Raw genomic sequence first — 13750 nt, forward strand, 5'->3', positions numbered from 1 at the left:
AACACTGTTTTTGACAGTTCTTCAAAATTAACCTACAATACCTGACGAATCAAATTACAATCACTCACTTGCTCCAACTCTTCAACTTTTATTCGAAACAAATTCCCTTACAAAATATTCCACTTTCCACGACCCTTGACACTTCTTTTCATCCCTCCTTGAAATGCAAAAAATCACATCATTTGCTGCGTGGGCACAAATTGAAGCCTCGTTAGCATTCCGCGCGCGCTCCAAGATCAACTGAACCGTGCCAGGAGATGAGGAGGAAACTCCACGCGCGTGACAGTTTGCAGTCTGTCGCCGACTTTATCGAGAATAAATCCGATTTTTTCTCTCCTCTAAGTTGATAAAGGTGAAAACGCAGAGGAATTGCAACTTTGAAGGACCACTCTAAGGTACTCCAGTGATGTGTCAAACAGGTTGTTGAAATTGGCAACACTGAAACGGTTTGTTTACAAACAATGGAAAAGCAGTTTTCCGAGGGGTGCGTCAATGCGAGTTCAACAACTTAGACAATTTTTGAAGGACCTCGCAGGGACTTCGGTCACATGTCAAACAGGCCAATGACAACAACAGTGAATTTGTTTGTTTACTAACATAGGCAGACTTTCGAGGGGTGTGCCAATGCCAGTAATTGACCGAACTTTAACCTGAACCGCATATTCGCTAGTTCGTTTAAGATTAATAATTCTAACAAGCAAAAACATGTTTTCTTTTCTAACTTCGACTGTTTTCGAACTCTGCGTTTCCACCTTCACCACAACTCTCTTGTAATCGCAAACGTTTCCCACCTTCTCCACGCGCTCAAATCTCTTTTTCTTTCTCTCTCTCTCGAACGATATCGATAATGTGAATTTCATTGTTTCTTTCGCAGAACGAACCCCGGTTCGTTTTCCTTGCAGATTTTCCCCCTCCTGTTTTTTCGAAGAAGTCGCGAACCGCGCGCAAGAAGCAAATAAATCTTGCAAATATGATTAATTTGCATAATGTAATAATGTGGTCGTCGTCGTCGCGGGAAGGTACACTGCACACAGCTTCCCGAACTTCTTCGGAAGAGTCTTGCGCGAGTGCATCCACGCGGGATGCTGCTCATACATCGCTGATGTATCACGTCTCACGCGAGTTATGCGTGAGAAAATTGTCAAGCGACTTTTGCGCGAAGTCGCATCGAGATGCGATTTCGTGTCCAGAATGTCAATTTTTCGAGTCCAGCTGTCAGCGCAGTCAGCTGCAGCGCAGATGATCCGGTGACATTGTGAGCTTAATCCTAATCCTGTTTATCGATCATCTTGCGCAAAGAACTGCTCGGCACATCTGTCCGGGAGGTCAAAGAACCGTACTCGGAAAATCTTGACGTAACGTGCGGCGACAAAGCACATTCAATTATCGCATCTTCCGATCGCTTGGGCCACTTCTTCGGTCCGGTGCGGTTTGCATGCCGGCCGACCGGCCGGCCAAGATCCTCCGGATTAACTTATCGCTCAGAAAGGAAGGAAAAACCAACATCCCCAGGATCAGCTCGTTTGATGACAAAACAGTTTTTGTTGTCGTCCTCCTCTGCCTTCTCCGAGCATCCTCCCAGTCCTCCCAGGTGCGCCGGGCTCGTTTGGGTGATGAAAAATGACGACCACTCTACCTGGGCTTAAGCCGTCCAGAAGAAGTAGCAGCAGCAGTTTTGCGTTACAAAAGAAGGAAGAAGAGCTTAAGCTTGTTTTGCTGCGGCTAAACACGGCTACCGCCGCGCCAGGTTACCGCCAGGGACCGACGACGATGATAATGATGATGGTGGCCAACCGCTGAGCCGTAATCCGTTTTGTTAAATACTTAAAGTTAATCACATTAGTGCTGAGCAGCGGAGAATCGAGATGTATAGAATGTTTAACGGGTTGGCACCCGGTATCGCTCTAGGCGTTTTATTGGTGCTATAAATCACACCTGCGTTTTGTGCGGTCGGTTCCGGAAGGGATCCTCCGCCGTGGGAGTTTTGCCGGGTAGATGTCGCCACTATCGGGAAGGTTTAGCCCGGTGCTGATAGTGGGAGCCTTGATTTATGGACTGGGATTGACTTGGAAAGCTCCCTAGGAATTTGTAATCTGCAATAAAAATTAAGTCGGATAATGTCGAGTCGACATTGTGCTTGTAAGCAGAACTTAATCGCTTTGAACGACTTGGCGGCTTCCCAACCGGGACTTGAGAAGAAATTCAGATGCATAAAACATCTCAGTAACAACAAGTGACCGACCCCTCGACACTCTGCTCTGTAATGTTGGTAAACAAAACGAATTTGTCCACATGTGAATCGGCTGATTATTGTTTGTAAACAATGCAGATTGATTGTTGCCAAATCGCAATAAAGTGAATGTTTTCATCGAGTATGAGAATCAACTACTTGTTTGCATCCAAGGTTTCGTCTTTTTGAAACATTGTGGTTGAATTAGTAGTTCAATGTCACTGAACTGACTCACCCCTCGGCACACTGCTAAGCATTGTTGGCAAACAAAACAAATTTGGCAACATGTGAATCAGCTGATTATTGTTTGTAAACAATGCTGGTTCAGTTTTGCCAAAGTGTAGGGTATTGAATGTTTACATTGGATCTGAGCGGGATGAGCTGCTTCGTTACATCCAAGGTTTCGATCTTTTGAAAATTCTGATTAAATTGGTATTAAATGTAGTTGAACAGAATGTCTCATTAACCTACTGTCAAATCAAGGGGATAATAATTTTCTGTAGAAGCTGTCATTAGGAGACTTGTTGGAATCAAGTGACGAACCCCATGAATTCAAAGCTTTTATTTTTATTGACCATTTCCATAGCTTCCTCCAAGACAAAACCCTGCTGACTCACGCCATCAACTCCGGAATTTACCGGCAAAACATCAAATCGCCATTTAATAACCCATCCCGTCTCAAACCATAACAAACCCCGAAAAAAATAAATGCACATATTTTGCCGATGTCACCCCCTCACGCCGGACAATCGCGTCAACCAATCAATGTCACCCGCTCCGAGGGGCCACTCGATGGAAATGATAAACAAATGAGGCTCGTAAAATCTTTCTTTGACGCGCGCGCGCGCCCGGGTTACGATCGATACGCCGGCGATCAACTCAGTGTGGAACGCGCGTAAAAAAAGAACCGAGGGGTCGTAAAAGTGCTTCCAAGCGAAAAAGCGCGCGAGGGGCTCTTATAATGTTGCCAAGAAGCCAGGTGGCGGGTGGAAGGCCCCAAAAAAACTTCGAAAAAAGGTGTTAATATCCGACCATCGCGGCTGCGGGACCACACACCGAGAAAAGTGCAATTTTTTAGCCGGTTTACGACAGGTTGGGGGATGATGGGGGGGTAGGAAGATGGTGATCCGAGATATTTTTCGTTTACGATCAATTGATTGTCATTGGGCCTGAAAAGAGCGAGAAAGCGGCGGACGAATGCCGGATCGGTGGGTGAATTGGGCAGTTAATGAGGTGATTTTCGGACGGATTCCTCGCGGAACGAGGGGTGTTCGAAAAATCATAACTACAAGTTGTAGTAGAAAAAAAAAGTTTAAAAGAAAACAAATATTTGACAGTTTCTTTTTCTGAGACAAAACGTCAATTTGACACTTTGCAATAAGTAGCTACCCCCTTGGAAAAGTATTATCGAGCTTTAATCAAGTGTTATGCAGCCCTGCGTTTGACAGATAGCTGTTCCAAGTCTACCTAACCTCAAAGAAGCGTAGTAATGCCAAACACAGGGTTGAAGTTGCTCCTTGATCAGCAATCAATAGCGCGAAGAAAGCCCCAACAATAACAAAGAGCAAACTCAGCAGGGGTGGGATTCGATCTCCCTGAAGAACTGCTGATTCCGATATCGAATCATCTTCCTCGCGCGAAGTCGATTAATCAGGTAGTCGTTTCTCGAGATCGAGCAGCCCGAAGCGGCCTGATTTGTTGAGTACACGGGCCCCGATACGATCTAGAGGGCGCGGGAGTGCCATTAATCAGCTGGCCCCCGCAAGAATGAAGTGTAAATACTGCGTCCGATTAGTTAATTATTAATGATTTATTCACCCGCGGAGCGGTGAGCCCCGGCTCGTCGTTCACACCTTGGACGCGCGATGGCAACCCGGCGATAACCCTAATTCTCTCCCTAACCTCCAAAAGCCTCAGACGGAACGGGCAGTAGTAGGCTTTAAGAGCGAAACTTGTGCGCCGTCATCATCGGCCGGGCGGTGCGGGGAGATCTTTACGCGCCTGCTGTGACTCTCCACCGGCTGATTAGCAGCACGAGATAACCCCAGCAAGGGGGTGTCCCAATCAGGCCTCCCGTCAGCTGTGAAGAAATAGAAAACAATATTTTGACACGTACACAATGGGCCACGCAAGATGGCGGACACGCGGTGGTTGTCAAATCAAAGCTTCGCAGCGCTGGCCGTCGCCGTACGGCGATGATTTGCGAAAATTGAGGTTAGGGTTGATGGAGAAGAAGAAATCTATCAACGTTATTTTTGAAAGTGCGACACCATGATACGATCCGTTAATGTGATTAACACATTAGACGCATAGACGGCTGGGGAAGATGGCTCACGAGCATTGTCGTACCCCTCGGCTGTCAAACATTGTTTACAAAGTTAAGGCCCTAGGGGCGCGTCACTAAAAATCTTGAAAATTTTCAGTTTGCAAACGTTGACAAAGTTGCCAGTCTCCCAAACGGGGGGTAGTTCACAGTAATTTGAAGTGTCCAACCTCTGTTGGTTCTTCATTATCGTCCTATGACCACCGTTTTCGGCGTGTAAATTTCAGGGTCACACCCGCGCGGCTCCCCATCGAGGATCAATCATATCTCACCTGCTGTTTGATGGGGGCCCGTCGAGAATCATGACACGGCCGGGTGAGGTCACACGGCCGAGCGTGCCGAAAGCGCGCCCTCTGCGCCGAAGGTGCTAAAGCCATAAATTTCACCTCACAAAATCATAAATCGATTTAGTTTTATGTTTGGCGAACTGCCAGCTCTCGCTGCGACTCTTGGTTTTACAAGCTCCCGCGCGAGGTCGCAACCCGAGCGCTCGAGCAATATGGCCAACATCAACACAGAGCTAATGCGGCCCGTTATTGACGTGCAATAAACGTGTAAATAGGAAGATTCTTGCACGGAACGGAAGCCCCCGGACAACATTCTCACCGCGAGCGTAATATGCAAAGCTTTACGACTCGGAGGAGGTCGTTTGAAAATGCCGCCATTTTTTTGCGTCGATGGCTTCCCACGGTCCAAATGTCAAACCGGGGGGTGATTCAGCGAAGCTGCCAGCACTGCTCTGGGTGGAAGAGGTTACAAGAGTAACACAAATATTTATTATTGAATAAATGGAAATGACAAAATCTCCCGCTGGGCCGGCTCAAGTGGACATAATAAGTTTCGGGCCTTCGGATAACTCCCTCCCCTGTTCGGGGTCACACGTTTTTGAAAATTGCGTTTTTGTGAGCAATTTATAAATTTAACACCTTGAGCTGCTGCTGGCACAAGCGAACCCTGCCCGTTTTTTTGTTGTCCGGAATTTGGCCATAAATCTCCAAGGAGTGCGTTTTGTTAGTGCGCGAGCCAAAAAGACCATCATTACTGACCAATACATGATGCACCTTTTTTTCGTCGGATCTCCCGTTGACAACAACAAACCCGATATTTCCAAACAACAAAGCGTGACAGAGCAACTGGCGGACATAAATATTGCCTCCTTCACAGACGCAGTTCTGAACTAATAACCGTCATTGTTATTTTGAGAGAGTGAGCGCCGCCGAAGCTAATGCCCCGAAATGTTTAGAATCTTTTGTCTCCACGCGGTGTTTGTTTACCTTTTTGAAAAGCGCAGCTTTACGGCCTTTGTTCTGTTTTGACATTTGTTGTGATGTAAACTATTGTAAATAGGTTTATCTGGCACGTTTTGTCGTTTTTCGTGTTCTGAAGTGCCCCTCTACGGTAGTCGCGTCAACAACCTTTCGAAATCGCACTCCTGTCATTTAGGCGCGCAAGGGGGGTGACAACCCCGCAAAACAGATCACTAGATCTGCGCGAGTTCCATAGCCCACTAGATGAGTGCGGTACTCGTGAGGTATGACGGCACGCGATAATCGAAAATATTCAAAATATTCCTCCTTCTACGCTCTCCACTTGCCAAAGTCCGAGGGGCCCACTCTCGAGCCGCTGAAGTGGATAATAAATTAGGTGTTTACCTTGTGTTCTGTTGTCGAATCTCCACGGCTGACTGGCCAGTTGTTGCTCCTTCTTCCTCCTCCTTCACTTCGTCGCTTTGCTCTTCAGAAATCTTTGCTTTCCTTTTTTCCCTCGAGTTCGCCGTGGTTTGTTGTAGTTGAGCTGTTCGCTCTCTTTGAAAAGTAACGCGTTTTTATAGCTTTAATCATTGGTGATTTCTCCTCCTCTTCTCCTTCGCCTGCTCCGTCAAGCTGACAGCACCAGCACCTTTCTTTGGCCTCCTCCTCTTGAGATTCCCTATCGTTTGCTGCTACGGGTATCCAAGGAAGCCGTGTAGACAGATCGGCTGCTGTTGCCTGGCTGGTCAGCGGGTCTTCGCAGTAGGCGGTGGAGGAGGACGAGTAGGGAAGCACCACCAGGTCTTCGCAAGCAGCTATGGGAAGAGGGGAACGAGCAGTATAAAGATTGTTGTTAATGTTGTTTATAACAACAAAACATAACAAACTACAAAGAAGTAAATTTAAGAGTTCATAAATCACTACAAATTATAAAAGCTGCGCTAAACAAATTGATCACTTCTACTACGGCGCGGATGTTCTTTTCACTGGGGTATTGTAACGCAAGAGGGGGAGATCATGCGAGATGGGACTGTGATCAGTTGCTTTTTATGAGAAATGGATACATTTTGATGAACTCATTGATTACATTCAGAGATGCGCTGTTTGTTTGGCAACACTGGTCGAGAGCTGTCAAACTGAAGGAGCTCAAGCATTTTGAATCACCCCTCACGTTAATTATTAGTTTAGAACAAAGGGCAATTCACTTCTGATATTGCACCAATATGAAGCCAATATTGGAGTCGATACGGTATGCAGCCAAGGAAGACTGCGCGAGTATTATGCGCGTATGATATTCACGCTGATATTTGGGTAGATACGACCTCAAATACGACGAATATGGGGTCTATATCGTCAATACGGTATGCAGACAATGAAAATATTATGTGCGTATGATACGCGTATGCAGTATACTCGAAGTGATTAACCCCTAGGTTTAGAAACATAGTTTGTTTTGATAAATTGAACAAGAACAATAGAATTGTTAGACATTTTGCCTAAAGAACCCCACATTAGCCACCTTGAACAATAACATTGAAAATGTCAAAAAACTGAAACATCCTGAACATTTTGGCCTGTTCAAAAAAAAATGTTTCGCTGAAACTTTCGTAACAAAATCAGACAAACAAAGCCATTGCTTGACTTTCTGACTTCCAAGCTGCAACATTTTCCTAGCCAAAATCCTGAAATATCCTCATAATCGCACAATATCTTCATCATTTGCGATAACCCTGGCCATAATTCATCGCTTCCACCCTCCTGTTCACCGAAATATGATGCAAAATCTCCCTTTCCAACGGTCCATCCGACTTCTTCTCGAGTTGATGCGTTTTTGCATAATAGATTCGGCCGTCCCTAGGCAGAACAAAACATTACGGGGACGAAAAAAGAAACGCTAAATTTCAACCGAACCGGCAAAAAAGGGACACACGGGGCGCCTCAAATTATGTTTATTGCCCGGGATGGCCATCGCTGAATCCCAGAGCATACGGCTAATGTCCCCTTTCGGAAAGTTGTTAGCCATGGACCGTTTTTGGGCCGCAATATATTGTACCGTATAAAACGGTCCAATAATGGTACCGAAAATGTGCAGCAGTCCCTTCTGCAAATTTTGACAGTTATGGGCTTGTTTTGGACGAAATTGCGTTTTTCAACGATTGAGCTACGCGTGCAGGGACCGCCCTCTGACCACGGTCTAGTTCCAGTAGTCCCGTTCGGGCCTTTAGAGATCCACTCGTTCCATGCACGTTTACACTCCGTCCAGTCCTAGGGGTCAGACACTTGTTTTCATCTGTCAATTCCTCCTCCAGATCGTTCAATCCTAGGTAACACAGATCGTTGTTACAATATTATTCTATGATTGGGTAATACAGATTTGGAGAAGTCTGAGAGATGCTCACCGATATCTCCACAACGCGCTGGCTTCACTGTTTGACAACTCTTGTCGCAATGCTGCCAACTCGTTTTCGAGGGGTGATTCACTAGTTCAACCCAGTCATAAAAAGACGCAAATTGAGACTCTTCTTCAAATGGCTCATCACAGCGTTGGTCAACGCTGAAAAACCCTTCTGTCCGCGACCTGACCTCAATCGGGGCTGACCCTCGCGTAGGACCTGATCAATTATTGTCGTCATTACTGGCAGAATCGTGTCCCAGTGCCGTCCTTTTCAACGACGACGACGACGGCAGAGCTCTTAACGGATCGCCATAACTTTGCGGTGAAATTGTGCGTTTTGTACAGGCCTCTAACATCGCAACGACTGCACTTTGCTCGAGACCTTTGCCGGACCACCCCAACGTCTTGGTTGCAGAAACGAAGACGCCGTCTAAGACATGTATAAACATCGGTGATTTATCGTTATGACCACGCCATTACGGCCGCGCGCACTGCATCGTCTACTTACCGCAAATTTGCCAATAATTTAGCTCTAATCTGCAGGGGATTAACCACCGTCGGCTGCCGAAGTTACTTAACCGAGAGTGTGGGCAACCCCTCGGGTCAATTGGATTTCCGCCATTAACGGCGCTAAATGGCAGAAGCAGTCGTCGTCGCACGAACTGTCATCCTACCAAACGTCAACCTTGAACTTGACAGAAGCCAAAAGCGAAAACTCGCCACATTTTAATCCATCAAAATGTGCGGTGTCAGCGGAGACCAGCAAAGAACTGGATGAAAAGTGCAAAACCACTGCCTAAACCACCCCGAAACAACTCTATCGGGGATGGTCTGGTAATCTCGCCCTCGCACCCCTAAGTTGTTTTCCCCCTCGATTTCTGGCAACAACGTTTTGCGGAAGCTGCCAGAGCAGACGTTCCCGGCACTCTGGCACACCGTAAAAAAGGCGATAATCACCCCAATAAAAGCGACCCCTGGGTCGTTCCCGACCGCACAAACCGGAAACCAGAAATCTGCACCCGTAGCTAGAACGAATTAAAAAAAATAATTTCATTAGGGCGCAACAACAGAAAGCAAACGTCACGAAACATGTGTAAGAACGGCGTAGCAGGCGCTGAACAGCTCACCTTTCCGCTGACCGCGGTCCTTATCATGATGCGACAGCATCCCCGCGACCAAGTAAGCCATGACACTCGATTAATGACGTGTAACGACCAAGAACACCCCCCTGGTTTGGCAGCAAACAAGCCCCGAAAAAACAAAACAAAAAAATCGCGCACGCAAGTGACAGCTAACAAAATAACACATTTTTCAACTCACCTCTCACCTCACCTCGCGAGCGCAAGGTGGTGGTGAGGTGAGCGCGGAATTTTTTGAAGGTAGCCGAGTGCCATTTGAACCTTCTCGACGACGATTCCCTCACCCCCTTGACACGGACCACAATGGAGACGGTACAGTCAAAATAAACAAATCAACAGCTCTGGCGAGCGCTCGCTCGCTCGCGAAGATAATGTCAATTATAATTTATGCATTCGCGGTATAAATACTACACATACACTCGAATTTTTTTTTTTGTCGTGTCGTACCGAAACCGAAAAAGGGAAGCGCGACCTCTCGTTGCTAGACGACTTACTTTTTTCGGAGAATCTTTTTTTGGAGGTCCTCTTGCCACATTTCAACAAAAGAACATTTACACCACCATTTGTTATTCCCAATTCAAGTGTACACACATTGGAGTGCGAGCGCGATAAGGGGCGAATGATTCGTGGACGAACACGGCGAGACGATGTTCGGGAATCCAAGAGCGCCGTGCGGACACGATTTGTCCAAAAATGTTGGCAACACTGCGATGTGACGTTTCTCAATTGCGTCACCTGCCTTTTTCACTTTCGTTACGAATCGCTTACAAAACATGATTCCTTTTGCTTTAAAGTGTTTAAAGTTCAGCGCACGTGCTCACCTAAGAGAATGTATATGTGACGTTTTCAATCACATCACCTGCTCTGTTAAAGAGCCTTGCTCCGTGTCTCACGAATCGCTAACCAAACATGTTTTCTTTTGTTTCAAAGCGCTTAAAGTTTGGCGCACGTGCTCCCTTCAAAAAAGAATCAATTTGGCGGAAAATCGACACCATCACTTAACACACACTAGAAGCCTCCGAACCGAGACGAAACTAATTAAATATTTTAATGTGCTTTTAATTGTTACCAAACAGCACCCCTTTCTTTATCTCCGAGAAGCTTCCAGCTCCAGCTATCGGCAAACTTTTCCCCAAAAAAGGAGGATACGTGTCAACATGCCCCTCGCATGTGACGTGCCATTTTAGAAAAACACCGACTTGGGCACGTTTTATGAGTCTCCTTGCTTTTTATGCTAAATACATTGTACATTTCCACCTCCACCTTCCCACCCGAACCGCCTTGACACATGTTTTACCCACCCGATTACGATCATCTTCATTATGATTAGCAATTTCACCGTCATTAAAATTATTGTTTAACTGCCGGCCTCAAGTTTCTGAAGGGGGGTGGAGGTTGGATCCAACATTCCTTCTTGATATCCCTTCTTGACACATTCCTTCGGTCGTGTTGATCTCTGTCGTTAAAAGGCGCAAGGAGTGGGTTGAAAGGAGGTGGGCACATGTCAGCATGAGGCACGCAATGTGTGTGACTTTGGAGGGTGCAAAGTTTTTAATAGTTTCTTTCCCCTTTCCTTGGGAGGCTAATTTGTTGACATAAGCCGTTGTACACGTTGACAGATGCGCCACACCACACATTGTTTACATGATTTTGACGCAAGGTGGACTTCAAAATAACTGTTATGATAGCAACACTGCCAGTGTTGACATTGTTTGATTCGGAGCTGCTGAATCGGGTTAGCTCTACTAAAATACCCGACTCTAACGACTCATGGTTCAACAACAACTCCCATTTAAAGCTTTCAAAAAAATCAACTCCGACTCCTGCTTTTAAAAATTTAGCGATTGCGGCTTCTCAGAATATTCCGATTCCAACTTCGACTCCGACTTAAGGTCCTTAAAAGTACCCGACTCCACCACATCCGACTTCAACTTGGACTCCACAGCTCTGGTTTGAATCAATGTGAAAAACAATGAAGGTGACGTTATGTCAATCGTTTTTTTATTTTTTCAAAACAAGACCAGTGTTGCCATTTTACGTTCAAGGAGTGATTCAACTAAACTCTTAAAAATTAGTCAGAGCGATTCCGGGCCAATTTCACCCGAAAACAAGCCCGATCAACGGTCAATGACGGCATCCTACACCACTTTCCTCTACGAAGGGATAGTTTTTCGAGGGTTCTTCAACACCACACCACTACAATGCCTTTTTTGCCCGTTTCAAAAACGCCACAAGTAGCTGTTTTTCAAGTGTCATCAACGTAATGAGTGAGTGCTGCTTGTGCGAGTATCTAGTCCCAAAACAGTAGTTCAAATTTGCTCGGCCACTTTCCCTTCCCTGAAGTTCTTGCTCAGCTGGGTTTTAGGAAAAGCATAGAGTACTATTCAAGACGAAACACACGTCGTAAACGTCAAAAGTGTACACACTGAGATTTGTTTAGCCATTTTGACAGTTGATCAACCTGACGAGGGGTAACTCAAAGCTAACATTTCTTGAATGCTCTTGAATACGGCTCCAAGCCCGAAACGACTCATTGTGGCCACTTCCCAGGCCCGGGTCCCATCGAGATTGATGACCGAGTTTCGTCGGGTGGCACAATTACCCGTACTCCACACGTGCCTGCACGAAGTGGCATCTGCATCATGTGGGATCGCACAGTGACTCATAAAAAAAGATGAGTGATATCTCAGCATAGAAGAAGACGAAGGGGGCGCCTTCTGCTCTCACTCAACTGGCGATGATGATGCTGCGATATGATTATTATGTTTAATTACTATTATTGCCCTCTTGTCTGCCCATACAACTACCAGGCGATATCTACGTTGTAGTACAAGCGCTCGTAAAACGCCCTCGGAAGCAACACAGAAGTGGCAACGTGACTTTTCGAGAGAATGTGTGTGTCTGCCCAAGATGGGATAATAGATTATTACGATAATTAAATTTTCATCTAGCTTCATCACTTGAAGCCTCCTCCTCCTCCGTTCAAGGACTTGCTGAAACTAGCAGGTTTCATCTGCCAACGCAACCTTGACACTAATTTGATGGTCACACACCGAAGTCTACCCGACTTCTGCTCGCCATCCAGTTGGACACGTTCACCACACTTTTGTGGTGAGTAACGCTTCAGTGACGCGCCACATCGTAAATCAATAAAAGTTACATTACGTGCAGTCATTTGCCGGAAGTAGTTCTCATGGCAACTCCCGGCCAATCCGCCGGCGTCCCCCATGGGACCGGGAATAATACCCGGGAAAGCATTTCGCAATAAATCTTCTAAACGTAAGACAATTTGTCAGATTTCTGCGTTTTTTTTTCTTCCGGGATGATAAAAAGGTGAACACTTGAAATCAAAGTCCGGAATCCCGAAGTCCCACTTGGCCCCCTCCTTCGGCAAGGATCCGTTCGGGAAAGCAACTGTTTTATTATGTTAATAAATATTTGAGGTTAGATTACCAGCCGGGTGCGGGTGGTGAAAATGCCAAACGTCAAACGAGCTCGGAAGACTCATAAAAAATGCACCCCTGCGAGCACGAACTTTCGATCGCGGGCTTGCGGTTTCCGGACTGGGGCGGCTGACAGCAAATCTAGCCCGTAAACATAACCTTTAAATTAAGTGTGTGATATGTTTCGGCGCGCCGCTCTCGTCAGGAATCGAGAACGTGTCAGTAAATCGACACAATAACTAATGGAAGGAAGCTATCACATCAAGTGTAATCACAGTTGATTGAATTTTCCGATGTGAGGGGAGGGGGTGATAAAAAACAAACCGCAATTTATTATTGTTTCAGCAAGTGGATCCGTTTCGTACGAGTTTGATGTGAGAAATTGAGGTTAGCTTTGTTGTACAACTGTCAAACCGTGCTTGGATGCGCACGGAGAACAATAACATCAAAGCGTCCGTCAAAACACAAAAGGGCCTACTGCGCTGTTTCGCTAATGGCTGAAGATTAAAGCGGATAAGTTAAATGTTAAAAGTTAAATGAACCGCGTCCGGACGCCGCTGGAGGTAAAAGATTAAAAAGTCAAAAAATTTCCAGGGCGGCGCGCGTTGGCGGCACCCGGAAAACGTTCCACATACATAATTTATCGTGGAAAAAAGGATTTTTCCATTTAGCCATCGAACAAACTTCTATTTTAACCCCTTTTCCCAAACTGGTCGGGATCTGGTCTGGTTTTGTTGCGGATCGGAAGAGTTTATTAAAAAGGCGCTCGTAATAAAGATATCAAAGGGAGAGGAAAAAAAAGTCAAAAATTTAATCCATGCATGGCGAGGGCACCCCTCGAGAGAACAACTCTACAGCAACAGGGAAGATGTATAAATTTTGGGCATAAGAAAGCAAGCTTCCGGAAAACTTTATGGGGCAATCGCTTTTTTCTGAATCATTTAACAGGAATTGCATGGCTCCCCAAGAA

General features: G+C 45.9%; 2 protein-coding genes across 4 annotated transcripts in view; one reads left to right on the forward strand and one right to left on the reverse strand.

Annotated features, from left to right (window-relative positions):
* LOC128093425 (uncharacterized) overlaps nt 1–13750 on the reverse strand; it is an 88658-nt gene that overhangs the window by 71044 nt on the left and 3864 nt on the right. Inside the window, exon 2 of one of the 2 annotated variants that reach the window (XR_008212454.1) lies at nt 6206–6618. Coding sequence is in view for 1 of the 2 variants with exons in the window: in XM_052710130.1 (XP_052566090.1) it covers nt 6290–6618 (329 nt within the window). In the remaining variant the exon portion in view is untranslated. Of the gene's footprint in view, nt 1–4696; nt 6619–13750 lie in introns of those variants that run through there. The other variant, XM_052710130.1, reaches the window with a different exon arrangement.
* LOC120413068 (nuclear receptor subfamily 2 group F member 1-B) overlaps nt 1–13750 on the forward strand; it is a 73129-nt gene that overhangs the window by 53464 nt on the left and 5915 nt on the right. The gene's annotated exons all lie outside the window — the stretch shown is intronic.

This window comes from Culex pipiens, chromosome 3, assembly GCF_016801865.2.
Source record: "Culex pipiens pallens isolate TS chromosome 3, TS_CPP_V2, whole genome shotgun sequence".
Taxonomy (NCBI): Eukaryota; Metazoa; Arthropoda; class Insecta; order Diptera; family Culicidae; genus Culex; species Culex pipiens.